Here is a 14331-nt window from a genome sequence, read left to right as displayed (position 1 = left end):
CAATACCACGATCAGATCACCCTTCAAACTTCTATACACAAGTTAGTGGAAATCATTTACGCAACCTGCCCTCATAATTTACCTGTCAACCCCTACAAGGCAGAAGCTCCCATATAGTTGAATGCAACACAGTGCACAAATAAACTTTTACACCATTCAACTCATGGCACACAGATGTATTTTTACATCATCGAATAGTGGAGGGAATTTAATGCCCTTCCCCAAGGTGAGTTTAGAAGCAGGAGCTGCATTTAATTGGGCTAGACTATCAGGGGTGGGGGCCCCACTACTATCCCAATTAAGTTGGAGTGGGAAGGTTCCTGTACGACCTTCCCACCCTGGCACCAATTGAGGCCCTTAAGTGGGGCCACTGCTGCTATTCAGCCAGAGGCAGGTGGAGCAGTCACCAGGCTGGATGCCCGAAAAGCAAAGCATTAATCGGGTTTGCTTGTGGACTCCCAGGGTGGTCCCTTGTAGTTAGGCCCTCAATGCCTGATCAAGGGTCCCGGCATTGCGAAAGGGCGAGCCCACCAACAACCAAACCCCGACGCTCACTGCTGATCTCCCTCCCCTCATCCCAACCAGCAACCCTCTCTCCACAACCCCGCCCTCACTGATCTGTGACCTGGGTCCCTCGCTGATCCTGGGCCTCTGGTGTTGCCCCCTGGCATTCCTGCAGCTATCACCACCCCCAGTGCTGCTGCCTGCAAGGGGAGCTTCCAGCCTCTGACTAGCTGGCCGTTCTTGGGGACAGGATTTCCCCCCCGGGGTCCTTCATCCTGATGAAGGCCTGCCGCTGGCCTCTTAAGTGCCTGAGGCGCTTACTACATTGGGACTTCATAAAAGGAGCCTCACTGGAAAGGCATTGAGACCTCTATCACATGGATTAAATTCTGTCTACTACGCGGGTCACTGAACCCTACAATTCATTGTGATTAGTGACAACACATGTTATGCATGATTACACCATATGCCACTGTTAATTATATTCAAACGTTGTACTAAATTATGTTTATTCAGTAGTGTTTACAAAAAGGAAATGATTGGATAAATACTGAGGTTGAAACACAGTCACCAGGGATTGCAGGGAATCCTCTGGGCTCACACCACTTTAACATGGTTAGTCCCCTCAATCTCCCACATAACGGCCGGGATTTTCCAGCTCGTCGCGGGTGGGACCCGCTGTGGGCGAGGAGGGGCCCCAACCAGGAGGCCATTGACTTGCGGCAGGACCGGAAGATCCCAGTGGCGGGCGGGGGTGGAAAATCCCACTGAAGGTGCTAGGACTCCCATAGATTTATCCGAACACATCGGGAAATTGAGTTTGGACATATTCCTGGGGATTCTGTCACATGTCCTCCCCGCCTGCAGCTACCCCAACCTGACATTCCCACCATCGGCTGCCTGACACGTCCATTCCTGCGAAGCTGGCCAACTGGAAAGCAAACATATTGGCCGGAATTTAGTTCTAGTGACAGGACCCCCCTCTTCCCTGCCCCCAGTAGTTACAGAACTAGTCGGAGACCTGTGTCCCTTCTGTGGAGGATGCCTGATGCTATTTAAATACCAATCAGGTACTTAACTGGCCAGCATCAAGCCTTCCACGCAATCAAACTCCCAGTGGGGCGGAAATCCTGCCCCCAAGAACAGTCGGCTAGCAGAGGCTAGCAGCTCTCCATTACTGGCAGTGCCACGGGGAGTGGTGGCTGCTACCGGTCATACTCCCAAGTCTAGCCAGAGGATCGCCACTGGATCCCAGGACACAGGTGAGTGGGGCAATGGGGTTGCGGGGAGGAGAGAGATGGGGGAAGCGGGGTTGGAGGCAAAGGGGTGGCTTTCAGCATTCACTTCCCCCATCCTCAACTTCCCAATGCCGGGTCCAAATCGGGCACTGATTGCCTGTCAGTGAGGGAAACCCCCCCCCCCCAACCCCCAAACAGGCCGCTGGCAAACAAGACAAGGTTTGTGGGGTGACCTTCAGAGGCAGAGGGGAACAGTGCAAGTCCTGGTTAATGCCCAAGCCACAACAAAATTCTGCTGGGCTCGGGTAAAATTAATCTCAAGTGGGTCATTAATTCGCCCAATCCCACAGCCAGCAGTTTAGGTTCCCTTGATAGGATTCCCACCCCCAAACTCATTAGGGACAGATTTCCTACCAGGAATGCGACACGGATGCGCCACCCGATTCTCCCAGCAATGCCCCCCACCCCCCCTACTATGCCCGCTCAGGTGGGCACCATTAAATTCAGCCCATTATTATCAGATTGGGTGATGCTTGTCTGTCATTCGAAGAGCCTTTTATTCCCCATCTCCAATAAACAAAAGCTTATCATGACAACGGAAAGAAAGCCGGTTATTTTTTTTGATTGTCCCTAATGAATTTCTTCCCGTTGTTCACAGGGCCAGGAGATTAATCTTTAGATCATCGGATTCCCAGGCAATCCTGGAGGATTGGCAACCCGATGTAAAAGGGGTCATTTTATTAATCTATAACGTCGGCGGGAGTTCTTGCCTGTGGCAAAATGTACACTGCTCCTGCAAATTCTTATATGCACTATCCATGGTTTCTTGATTCCTGAGCTGCCATTTCAGGTTTGACAGGCGAAGACAGATTCATAACCACACATCAACCAGCTTTCTTATTTTCTCATCCCATTCCTGCCCAGTGTTAAGCTCCTCAATTTAACTAGGATGCTAAAGGCCAGCAATATACTGGAAGCCGTACTAACTGCTCCTTCGGATCAGCTCAGTTTTCACACGACAAGCGAATAGGGAAAGGTTTCTCTATTATACTTCTCGTGTCTAATCTTTTTTTAACTACAGAAGTAAAACCTCAGCGAGTGGCTTTTGGCAAAGCTAGTTCATTATAACATTTATTTATTCTCTGGAGATAGATCAATAAAAGCAGCAATCCAAATGTGAAGCAAGCTCGATGTCCAAGAAAAACAAACCATTTTGAAGTTTCAAAGCAGAGCCTTAATCTCAAATCATTGAGGTATTAATGATAGGCTGTATGAACACACGAGTTGCAGGTCAATGTCTTCCCATTTGTTAAAGAATCGCAGTGTAAGTGAAGATTATAGGCTGAATTTTTCCCCCGTTGGGGGAGAAGTTGATGAGTGGGCGCGTATGGGCGCGCTTCCAATTGTAGGCGTGGCGCCATTTTACCCGCCTAGCATGACATCCGCATAGAAGCATTACACACTTCCTGTGTGGGTGGGAGGAGGGAAACCCCAAAATCGAGAGGGCGCTTTCTTGCTCATGCGCTTGAAGGAGCGCACTCATCTCCCTGAGGCTAAGTGCTGCCTCAGGGAGATTGTCTGTAAATGTAAAAAAAGACAAAAATAGAAAAATAAAATTTCCCTTACATGTCCCCTCATGAGACAATGTCACAGGAGTTGGGACATGTCCATAATTTTTACAAAATCTTTATTTAAAATTGTTTAAACCCTACATGAAGCCTCATCCTGCCGGTGGATGAGGTTTCATGTTTTTTTCCAGTTCCCGCCAAGGCTCCTGGCCGACCCTTAAGGTTGGACGGGCAGGTCCTTTAATTAGTTAATTGACCCCGTCAATGGCCTCAATTGGCCATTGACAGGGAGGCGGGCCCGCAGCTGATTTTGCTGCGCTCCCGCCTTCCTGAAAATTTAAATCGGGCGGGGTGAGGTCAGGGGTTCCGTCTGACATCACCGCGCGTCATTTTACACATCGGCGAGCGGGGGCGGGGCCCGCTCGCTGACTCGTAAAATTCTGCCCTATGTTACCAAATTCAAACACACTCTGATACACTGAGGCGCCATTTAGTACTAACAAACATGCACGTACATATTACCCACATGTACCATTCGTGAAAGGCAGGCAAGATCTGCAACGCTTAAAATGAAATGGAATATTTATATATACATATATATATATATATATATATAGAAGAGGTGTCTAGGCAAAGTAACTATGTACAATGTAATTATACAGCAGGTATTGTTGTTCTTTGAAAAGGAAGCCCTGCGTACAGCTGCTGCAATCATTTAAAGAGCCTCAGCAATCTTTGAAAATTTAAGATGTCACCTGTGGCTCAGTGGATAGTATGGTTGCCTCACCGTAAGGACTTGTGGATTCAGGTCCCATTTCAGAGCATAAAACTTATACTGACACTTGTTATGACCACAGCCGGTGTTAATTTCCGTGCAAACCAAATTCCAGGCGGAAACTTGGCTTACGGGCCACAGCCTTATTTTTGTATTCTGGAAGCGAGAAGACGCCATACCAATCTCAGCAGTAAGAGATCCAGTAACATTTTCGGGATTAAATAAAAATTTAAAGTAAAGTTTTGATTAACCAAAATAAAAGAAAATTTAAGCACATAAGATTACACTTACACAATTAACGTTAGACTTACAAAACATTCCCCCAAAACTCTTTACTTGGCCAAACCCACAAGTAAACACCTTCCAGGCAACATTCCCTTATAGGTGTCTAGTATGAAATGCAGTAATATTACACAAGGCAAACCGCTGTAGCTTTAATAAAGGTGTAACACATGGCCTTTACCCTCTTCCACTCTGAGGTGGAATCCACTTCAGAATAAAACTGCTTGCTGCAGCCCAAGACTTTTCTGGCTTAACTGGATGGGTGATTCAAGCTGCATCCTCTGTGGTTGAAAGTAGTCTGTTTTGGCCAGACTGAATTGTGGTTTTAGGTAGTTACGGTGGAGAGATAGCACTGCTATGATAGTATTGTGCAACACCAAAACTTATTTACAGATCCACTAAGAGACATTGGCTTTCAGATTCCCAGTTCCCAATGTTAAAGCAATGTTTCCCTCTGAGTTTTGGCACCTATTGTCTAACAAATGAGCAGAATTAAAACATGTAATTTAGCAAAGAGATGAATGGGGGCCAAAGTAGCTTAAACGTTCACACACACACTTTCCTCTCAGGTGCATGTGAAAGATCCCATGGGCTGGACTTTCATTGATTTGGGATGATTCGTGAGCCCTTTAAAGGCCCCAACCCCATTCCTGGGCTGCCTGATTTTCAGGAATGACTCTAAAGGGCATGGACTGGTTTGGGTCAAAAGGCCACATCCAGCATTCCAAACCTGGCTTTTTTTTTTATCCATTCACGGGATATGGGCGTCACTGGCTGGGTCAGCAATAATTGCCCATCCCTAATTGCACTTGAGAAGGTGATATTCAGCTGCCTCTTGAACCGCTGCAGTCCATGGCTCGCTCCATTGTGGAGATAAGCATGTCCTACTCCCCTGCAATTTTCATGGAGTTGGGCCAGGTTTTTAAACAGTCATGATTCATGGCCCCTCAGGAGTCGTGAACATTAGTCTGTATGATGGGACCTTTAAAAAAGTGAGTGCAAAAGATCCTCTTCATGCCCTCTATGCTAAGGTAAGAGCTCCCCACTCCTCATGCCATCCCCTTGACCCCTCATGCCCCCATGCCAAGCTATGACACACCCCCCACCATGGCCTCTTATTGTTTTTATGCCAAGCTATGGCACTCTAGCCGCCACCCATGGTCCCTATGCCAAGCTAGGACACATCCATGTCCATTGGTTCTACATGGTGAGTCAATGAACCCTAGAGTGACAGTAGGATGTGTAAAAAAAAAAAGCAGTCATTTCACTACAGGGCAATAACAGTGTCATCCTGACCCTTTAAAGTATCAGTTGGCTGAGAACCCAGAAATCCATTACTCTTGTTGAAACACCTGAGCTCCAGGGAAAACATTGCTTGATTGACACCTCTGGCTCTCTGATCTCTGCTGTCAATTTTACAATTTTTTTTTTTTTTACAGGAGCTTAAGAGGTTTCAAGGTTTGTGATTTCTGTTATTGATACTTGAAAGGGTCTGGATAAGTGACACTTCAGTAGTGAAATTAACTTATTTTAAAATAATGAATGATATGTCTGTTTTTTTTACAAAGCTTTTCTTTTGCACGTCCTATTGTCACTATGGGGTTCATTGGTGCTATTCAGTGTATAGTGGCTCAATAGGCATGGAAGTGCCATAGCTTGGCATAAGGAAGCCAGAGGGCATGGGCCGGGGGGGGCATGAGGTGGCATGGATGGGGCATGGGGAATGTGTGGGTTGGTAAGGGGGTGTGAGGGGTGAGGGCTGGAGGGCTTTTCTATATTTATTCTAACTGGGACGAAGTCCCACAGCAGCAAGGCGAACCTTTTATACAGCCCGCCTCGGCACCCGGCAGCCCCTGTGGCTGTCTCCTTACTTCTTCCCGGGTTGTATGACACAGCTCCAGCCCGCACCCACCCCCTGGAAATGGAGATCCCTTCTGGCCAATATTTACTCCTCAGTTAAGACCATTAAAATGGATAACAAGTCATTATCAAGCGGGACCTTCATTGGTGCAACGTGTCTGCCACATTTCCTACTTTATAAATGTGACTACACTTGAGAAATATTTAATTGGCTGTAAACATTCTGACATGTCCTGAAGTGGTGAAAAATGTTGCACAAATGCATGTTCTTTCCAGTGTGTTAGCTTTCACAGCTGTCTATATGGTGGAGTTGGAAGTTTATATAAATCTCAGATTTCTGGGGTGAATAGCTGTACAATAAAGGTTGCCAAGATATCGAGTAGCACCACTTCAACCAGCAAACATGCACATTCAGAAATACTTGCCTGCTGCATTCATGGAAAAAAATGGGTAAACCTGTTTGGCTTAATGGTCTTTTCCAAGAGTTTTTTTTTTAAAAAAGAAAAATGTATTGCTATTGTAGGTTTAGTCTTGTCCTTTTCAATTAGATCCTAAACCTTTTGCTAGATTTCTTTCTTCTTTCTCTAGCTCTGTTTTAATTACAAATCTAAATTCAAACTTTTTGTAGTAATATTGCATAACATAACAATTTTGGCATTTAAAAGACAAATAACTCTTAGGGCATGGATGTCCATTTATTGCCCACCCTTAGTTGCACTCAGCGCCTTCTTAAATGACTGGATGTTGTTTGTTACAACTGAATGGCAGACTAGGTTAATCCAGAGTTAAGAGTCAAGTCCAGTGGTGTAGGACTGGAGGCAAAGATAGGCCAGACCAGGTAAAGGTAGCAAGTTTCCTTCCCCGAAAACCATTAATGATCCATGTTGGATTTTGACATCAATTCAACAGCTTCTTGGTCACTTTTCCTGACACTCAGAGGGCTGAGTCTTTGGAACTCTCTTCCACAAAAGGAGGTGGAAGCAGAATCTTTGAATATTTTTAAGTTAGAGGTAGGTAGATCCTTGATAAGCAACGGATGAAAGGTTATCGGGGATAAGCGAAAATGTGGAGTTGAGGTTACAATCAGATCAGCCATGATCTCAGTGAATGGCGGAGCAGGAGTTGAAGGGCTGAATGGCCTACTCCTGCTCCTAATTTGTATGTTTGTACCAGCCATTATTTACAATAATAATTGAAAATGTTGGGAATACTCAGCAGGTCAGGCAGCATCGGTGAGAGAGCAACAGCAGTTAACATTTCAGGTCTGTGGCATTTCAAGAAAAGTTAGAAACGTAATAGATTTTGAGCAAGTGAATGGAGAAGAACAAAACAGGCTAGGCCTATATCCAGCGGAGTTTAGAAGAATGAGAGATAATCTGATTGAAACATATAAGATCCCGAGGGGAACTGTCAGGGTGGATTCCGAGAGGATGTTTCCTCTTGTAGAGGAAACTAGAATGAGGGGACACAGTTTAAGAAGAGACGGAAATAAGGGGAATTATTTTCTCTGAGAGGGTTATTAGTCTGTGGAATTTTGTTCCCAGTGGAGGCTGGGTCATTGAATTTATTCAAGGCTAAGTTAGATAGCTACACAAGGGAGTCAAGGGTTATGGGGACTGATAGGAAAGTTGAGTTGAGACCCGCAACCAGATCAACCATGATCTTATAGAATAGCGGAGCAGGCTCAAAGGGCTGAATGGCCTGATTCCTGCTCCTAAGTCCTAAGTCCCTATGTAAAAAGGTCTGCGATAGGCAGGAGAGATTTACTTCCCAGATTTAATTTAAACTCAATTCTCATTTTCAGATTGCCGTGGTGGGATTTGAACTCACGCGTTCTCTATCTTCTCAGTCTAGGCCTCTGGGTCATCAGTGCAGTAACACAACCACGACGCTACCATACCCTTCTATTGTGTTAGTTATTCTGTGTTCTTACCGGCAGCAATTAAGCGCTTTGTTAGATCAACAGCACGATGGATGTCGCCCATCTGGTATACAGAGTAGCTGAGGTAGTCCAGTGCTTCAGCCTGTGTTACGGCACTAGGCTCCCCTTCTTCCAGCTGCTTGAGGGTTTGCTGCATCCACAGTACGGTGTGGTAGTAATCACCATCATTGTATGCTATCTTCCCCAGCTCAAAGGAATCCTCGACAGTCAGGAAGACGATATGCTGCGCGCCTGCAAGAGAAAGTTGGCAACTGTATGAACTACCAACAACAACTTGCCTTTATACAGCACCCTTAAAGTAGTAAAGCATCCCAAGGTGTATCGCAGGAATTTTACCAAATATGTTTGACACTGAGCAAGGTAAGGAGATGTTAAGACAGGTGAGTAAGATCTTGGATAAAGAGGTAGATCTTAAAGAGCAGTGTAAAAGAGGTAGAGTGGCTTAGGTGGGTAATTTCAGAGCATAGGGCCTAGGTAGTTGAAAGCATGGCCACTAATGGTGGAGTGACTAAAATCAGGGATATGCAAGAATCCAGAATTTGAGCAGGGCAGGTATTTAGAGATTACAGAGAGGTATAAATAGATCAGCACCAAACAGATCAAGAAAATACAATCTTAATGGACAGCAATTTACTTACAAATTAGAAGCAGGAGTAGGTCACTCGGCCCCTCCAGCCTGCTTTGCCATTCAATGAGATCATGCCTGATCTGATTGTAACCTCAACTCCACACTTGCGCCTACCCCCAATAACCTTTCACCTCTTAGATTCTTGATAAACAATCTACCTCTGCCTTAAAAATATTCTCTGCTTACACAGCCTTTTGAGGAAGAGTTCCAAAGACTCACGACCCTCAACAAAAAATATTCTCCTCATCTCTGTTATAAATGGTGACCCCTTACTTTTAAACACTGACCCCTAGTTCTAGATTCTCCCACAAGAGGAAACATCCTTTCCACATCCGCCTTGTCAAAACTCCTCAGGATCTCATGTATTTCAATCAAGTTGCCTCTTACTCTTCTAAACTCCAGTGAATATAAGCCTAGTCTGTCCAATCTTTTCTTATACCCATTCCAGGTATTAGTTTAGTAAGTTACCTTCTCTGAACTGCATCCAATGCATTCACATCCTTCCTTAAATAAGGAGACCAATACACTGCACAGTACTCCAGATGTGATCTCACAAATGTCCTGTTTAACTGAAACATAACCTCCCTACTTTTGCATTCAATTCCCCTCTCAATAAATGATAACATTCTATTAGCTTTGCTAATTATTTGCTGTACCTGCATACTAACCTTTGCAATTCATGCACTAGGACACCCAGATCCCTCCACATCTCAGAGCTCTGCAATCTCTCACCATTTAGATAATATGCTTCTTTTTTATTCCTCCTGTCCAAATGAACAATTTCATATTTTCCCATATTATACTCCATTTACCAGATCTTTGCCCACTCAGTTAACCTATCTATATCCCTTTGTAGCCTCATGTCCTCTTCACAACTTATTTTCCGACCTATCTTTGTGTCATCAGCAAATTTAGCAACCATATCTTCAGTCCCTTCATCCAAGTCATTTACATAAATTGTGAAGAGTTAAGGTCCCAGAACTGATCCCTGTGGCACACCGCTCGTTACATCTTGTCAACCAGAAAATGACCCATTTATGCCTACTCTCTGCTTCCATGCCCTCACAATGGCCCTATTTAAGTTTAAAATACTAGTTGTAGGCCTGCTCTTCTCTCCCTCAAACTGAATGTAAAAGTCAGTCATATTATGATTGCTGTTACCTAGGGGCACCTTCACTACCGACCATTAATTAATCCTATCTCCTTCCACAATAACAGTCTAGTACAGCCTGCTCTCTGGTTGGCACTAGAATGTGCCATTCTAAGAAATTACCTGACAGCATTCTATGGGCAGAATTTTTAGGTTGGCGTGCGGGTGCACATCCGGCCCGACTGGACACAAAATCACACGAGATGATGTCAGGCGAGCATCCCGATGTCATCACGCGCTCGTGTGATATTTCAGTCGGCGGGGCGCACACTAGTGTCGGAAGTGCACCCGCCAACAATTAAGAAGACAATTAAAGTTGTTAGAGTTCCAATTGTCCCCGATTTTTCGTGGTCCATCCAACCTTATGGTTGGTGGACAGGTGAATCTGCCAGGCGGACTTTGCATTTTTGACGAAAACACATCCAAGGGTAGGATGAGGTTTCCGTTATTAAATAAAAAAAAATAAAAATGTATGGGCAGTATTTTTTTCATGTATATATTCAGGTGACTGATTGTGATGCGTGGACATTTTTTTCCAGATTTTAAAATCTTTATTTAATTGTTTTGAAGTCTTCAGCTCCCCGAGTCAGCTCTCTGCCCTCAGGGAGCTCTTATTCAGCGCTCTCCTGCGCTTATGTCAGTGTCCGCCCTCCTCGCGCCCCCACCCTGGCAACGCTGAGTATTTCAGCGTGCGCTTCACACTGGCTGGCTGCTAACTGGCTAACCAGCGTGAGGGGGGCTGATCGCGGGCGGTGGTCTGTGCACTGGCCACTCCCGAGCCCACCGATTGCGCTCGCACACTGTCCTAAAAATCCTTCCCCATGACTTCCTCATCTAGGCTATCTTTGCCCACCTGATTTTTGCTGTCTATGGGCAGGACCTTCCGGTCGGTGAGTGGGGGCAGTGCCAGTGGAACTCCCGACATCACCCTGCGTCATTTCCATTTTCAGGTCAGCGGGGGCGCAGCCGAGTCAGCTGCGTGCCCACCGACCTGTCAACGGCCTATTGAGGCCATTGACAAACTAATTAAGGTCATTAATGGACCTGCCAGTCCAACCTTAAGAGTTGTCAGGCAGGCTGGGAGCCCTGGTGGGCTTTGGAAAAAGCATGAAGCCTCATCCACGGGCATGAGGACATTTAAATTTTTATCCACTCTTTCAGTAAAAGTTATGGATATGTCCCAACTCATGTGATAGTGTCACATGAGGGGACATGTCAGGGAAATTTTTTTATCATTTGTATTAAAAATTTCAATTCTGAGCCGATCTCCCTGAGGCAGCACTCCCAGCTGAGAGAATCCCCCCCCTGCCTTCACAGAGAGTGCATAGCCTCTATTGGCCTGCCCACATAAAATGGCAGCGTGCCCCCAATTGGGGGCACCAATCGGAGGCGCGCCCGCCCGTGCCCGTTCCCGCACCTCCCCTTCAACGGGAGGAAAATTTTTCCCTATATGTAGACTAAAATCTCCCATGATTACCGCCATATCTTTCTGACCCATTATTTTTTCCTTATACCCCATCCTACCATGTGGTTACTGTCAGGAGGCCTGTACACCACTCCCACAGATGACTTCTTGCCTTTATTGTTTCTCATTTCTACCCAAACTGCTTTTACATCCTGGTTTTCTGAGCTCATCACTCACTATTGTGCTAATTTCACCATTAATAGAACCACCCCTCCTCCTCCTCTTAGCTTCCATTCCTTCCTAAATGCCATGTTCAATATTCAGGTTCTAATCTATGTCATTCTGCAGCCATGTCTCTGTAATGGCTATCAGATCATACTTATTGGTTACTATTTGCACTATCAGTGCATCTGTTTTGTTTCGAATGCAACATGCATTCAGATACAGAGCCTTTAGTTTTATCCTTTTATTATTTATGTAACCTCTAGCCTTACCTGCTGACTTACTCTTAGATTTGTTCTCTCTGTCCCTTCCTGTCAAGGCCTGTTTATCATTTCCCAAATTAAGAACTTTCTCTCCTGCCTTTTTTCTGACTAATGATCAAGGAATATAAGAAACTACTGAGGAGGCCAATGCATTTTGATAAACCAATGCTCAGATTTACTTCCTTAGCTTCATCGCAGGAACAAAAAGAAAATACTAAACAATATTGTTTTTCATTTTTAATTAAAGTATGTCTGCACTACTTAAAGCAGCTGGGCTTATGACAGTATAAATGGTGGATGATTGAAATTCATTTACAGCTTTTGGATTTTCTCTACTGCTTGTCAACCAATAAACTAAGGAATATTTCAAGGATATAGCTGATGTTTAGGTAGCGCGGCAGCCCTGGTGAGTACTATCAGACAAGCCTTGGTGAAAAAGCCGCAGGACTGAAAAGGTCACAGCCGAGACCATAACTGATCCTGTCGAAGGGGTTTCGCCCTCCACACTGATGGCCATAACAGCTCTGGGCCTTTTTTAAAAAAATTTTAAATTCCCTGCAGGAATTCAAGAGCGCCTCCATTTTGAGGTGGCCTCACGCTCCCCCTTCTCCCTCAGCAGTGCCCACTTCTCCCAGTGGGGCTGCCGGCCATCCAATACCCAAGCCCTCCGATTGGGCCTCCCATGTTGCTGTTCCATTTTCCCTCCTTAATTGGACAGCAAACGCCAGACATGGCCTCTTAATTAGCCGTTTTCTATAAGATTGCGCTGGTGTATCGCCTGTGGTGTCAGGGGCTTGTAAAAGAAAAAATGAAAACCTCTATTTTTTTTTAGTATTTTCTTTTGTTCCCGGGGAGAGAGCTTAGGAACTAAATCTGAGCATTAGCTTGTCTAAGGCATTGCTGGGTTCCTGACACCCGTGTGGAAAATTCAGCCTGGAGGTAGCTAATAAGAGGCAATACAAATTGAACTTGCTTTTTCCCTTTCTCTGAAAAAGCCCTTTATTTGCTGCAATTTTCTTCCAGCTACCCAGCGCTGCTGAAATAGGGAATTTGTCATTTTTTGGTTGTTATGCCAATGCACTGCAGTACCAGACCACCCAAGGTGGACACTTCAGCATCAGCTCACTGATGCAAATTCCAAATTCAGGTCAAGCAGCTGCAATGATGCAACTCAATACAAGTCGTGCTTTCCACATTTTACCAACAGTAGTCTGTATCCCACTGTTCCAAGTACCTGGCAGCCTGCCCTTGGATATACTTTCTGAATCCAGTCTGTAGGTGTCCTGCAAACGCAAGAGGGCCTTCGCCGCTCCACTCTCATCTTCATCTGTCGGAAAGTTCTCCCGTTGGATCGAGAGATTAGCAATGAATGCTATCGAGCAACAGAAAAGAAATGCAATTATGAGAAATACCAAAAATAAAACTCAAATAGTTGAACAGTACACTTCATGAATGTCTTATTTAACATAATGCTGCCCCAATTGCTTGCAAAACCAGAAAATGGAAAGTAGAGCTGTCCAAGTTACATAGTAGAGCAAACAAGTTGATGAATCGTGATATCATAAAACCAAGGCACCCAAGATTCAATCACTCAGTGAACTCAGCTCTACCTGTCCCACCGCCCTCGACCAGCTTATCTTTCACCTCTTTTCTATTTTTCCTTAGTTCTGTTGAAGAGTCATACGGACTCGAAACGTTAACTGTGTTCCTTTCCGCAGATGCTGTAGACCTGCTGAGTTTTTCCAGGTATTTTTATTTTTGTTTTCAATCACCAGTCTATGCTAAATTGATTGACTGCAGCTGGAGTAGCTTCAGTTCCATTGTTGTTCCAAGTTTTCCTGGACCAGAAAATAGGAGGAAGAAAGCAAAGTTCAACCAGGCTTCTTGCCTCTCACTGATGAAAAGGGCATAAATAGATGGGTGAGGTCAGCTGATTTTGCCAGCCTGGAATTATTTAATGTCACAATAGCTTTTCTCACCCACAATATTTAATACTGGCACAAGCTGATTCAAAAGGGGTCCGTTGACTGGAATGGGTACAAAGTGACATCAGCAAGACTGTGGGTAAAATCTTTAGCTTGGTGGGCGGGCGTGCGCCCGATCGAGTGTAAAATGATGCGCGATGACATCGGGCATGCATCCCGACATGATTGCACACTTGTGCGATATTTCAGTCGGCGGGCGCGCTGCCGATCCTGGCGCCGATAATTAAAAGGCCTCTTCCGGCCATTAAGAAGTTAATGGAAAGAAATTTTTCATTGCCTGTCCAGCCTAACGGTTGCCGGGCAGGCAGTAAGGCCTAGCAGCCTTTGCACTTTTTGGAAACCTCATCCATGGCTGGGATGAGATTTCCAAAGGCAAATAAAAACTTTATTTTTTCATTAATAACATGTCCCTGCTCACGTGACAGAGTCGCATGAGGGGACACGTTTCATTACATTTATAAAATCTTTCATTTTTTTTTTTAAATCGGTTCATCTGCTTGAGGCAGCTC

The 14331-nt window shown here is 45.1% G+C and overlaps 1 protein-coding gene across 11 annotated transcripts in view; it reads right to left on the bottom strand.

Annotated features, from left to right (window-relative positions):
- LOC121281082 (prolyl 4-hydroxylase subunit alpha-2-like) overlaps positions 1-14331 on the bottom strand; it is a 110536-nt gene that overhangs the window by 52472 nt on the left and 43733 nt on the right. For all 11 annotated transcript variants that reach the window (XR_005943808.1, XM_041193722.1, XM_041193730.1 and 8 more), the window contains 2 exons: positions 13072-13209; positions 8161-8400 (listed from right to left, as the gene is read on the bottom strand). Coding sequence is in view for 10 of the 11 variants with exons in the window: in XM_041193722.1 (XP_041049656.1) it covers positions 8161-8400; positions 13072-13209 (378 nt within the window). In the remaining variant the exon portion in view is untranslated. The remainder of the gene's footprint in view (positions 1-8160; positions 8401-13071; positions 13210-14331) is intronic.

Source organism: Carcharodon carcharias, chromosome 8 (genome assembly GCF_017639515.1).
Source record: "Carcharodon carcharias isolate sCarCar2 chromosome 8, sCarCar2.pri, whole genome shotgun sequence".
NCBI lineage: Eukaryota > Metazoa > Chordata > Chondrichthyes > Lamniformes > Lamnidae > Carcharodon > Carcharodon carcharias.
This window is presented reverse-complemented; position numbering and strand designations above follow the sequence as displayed.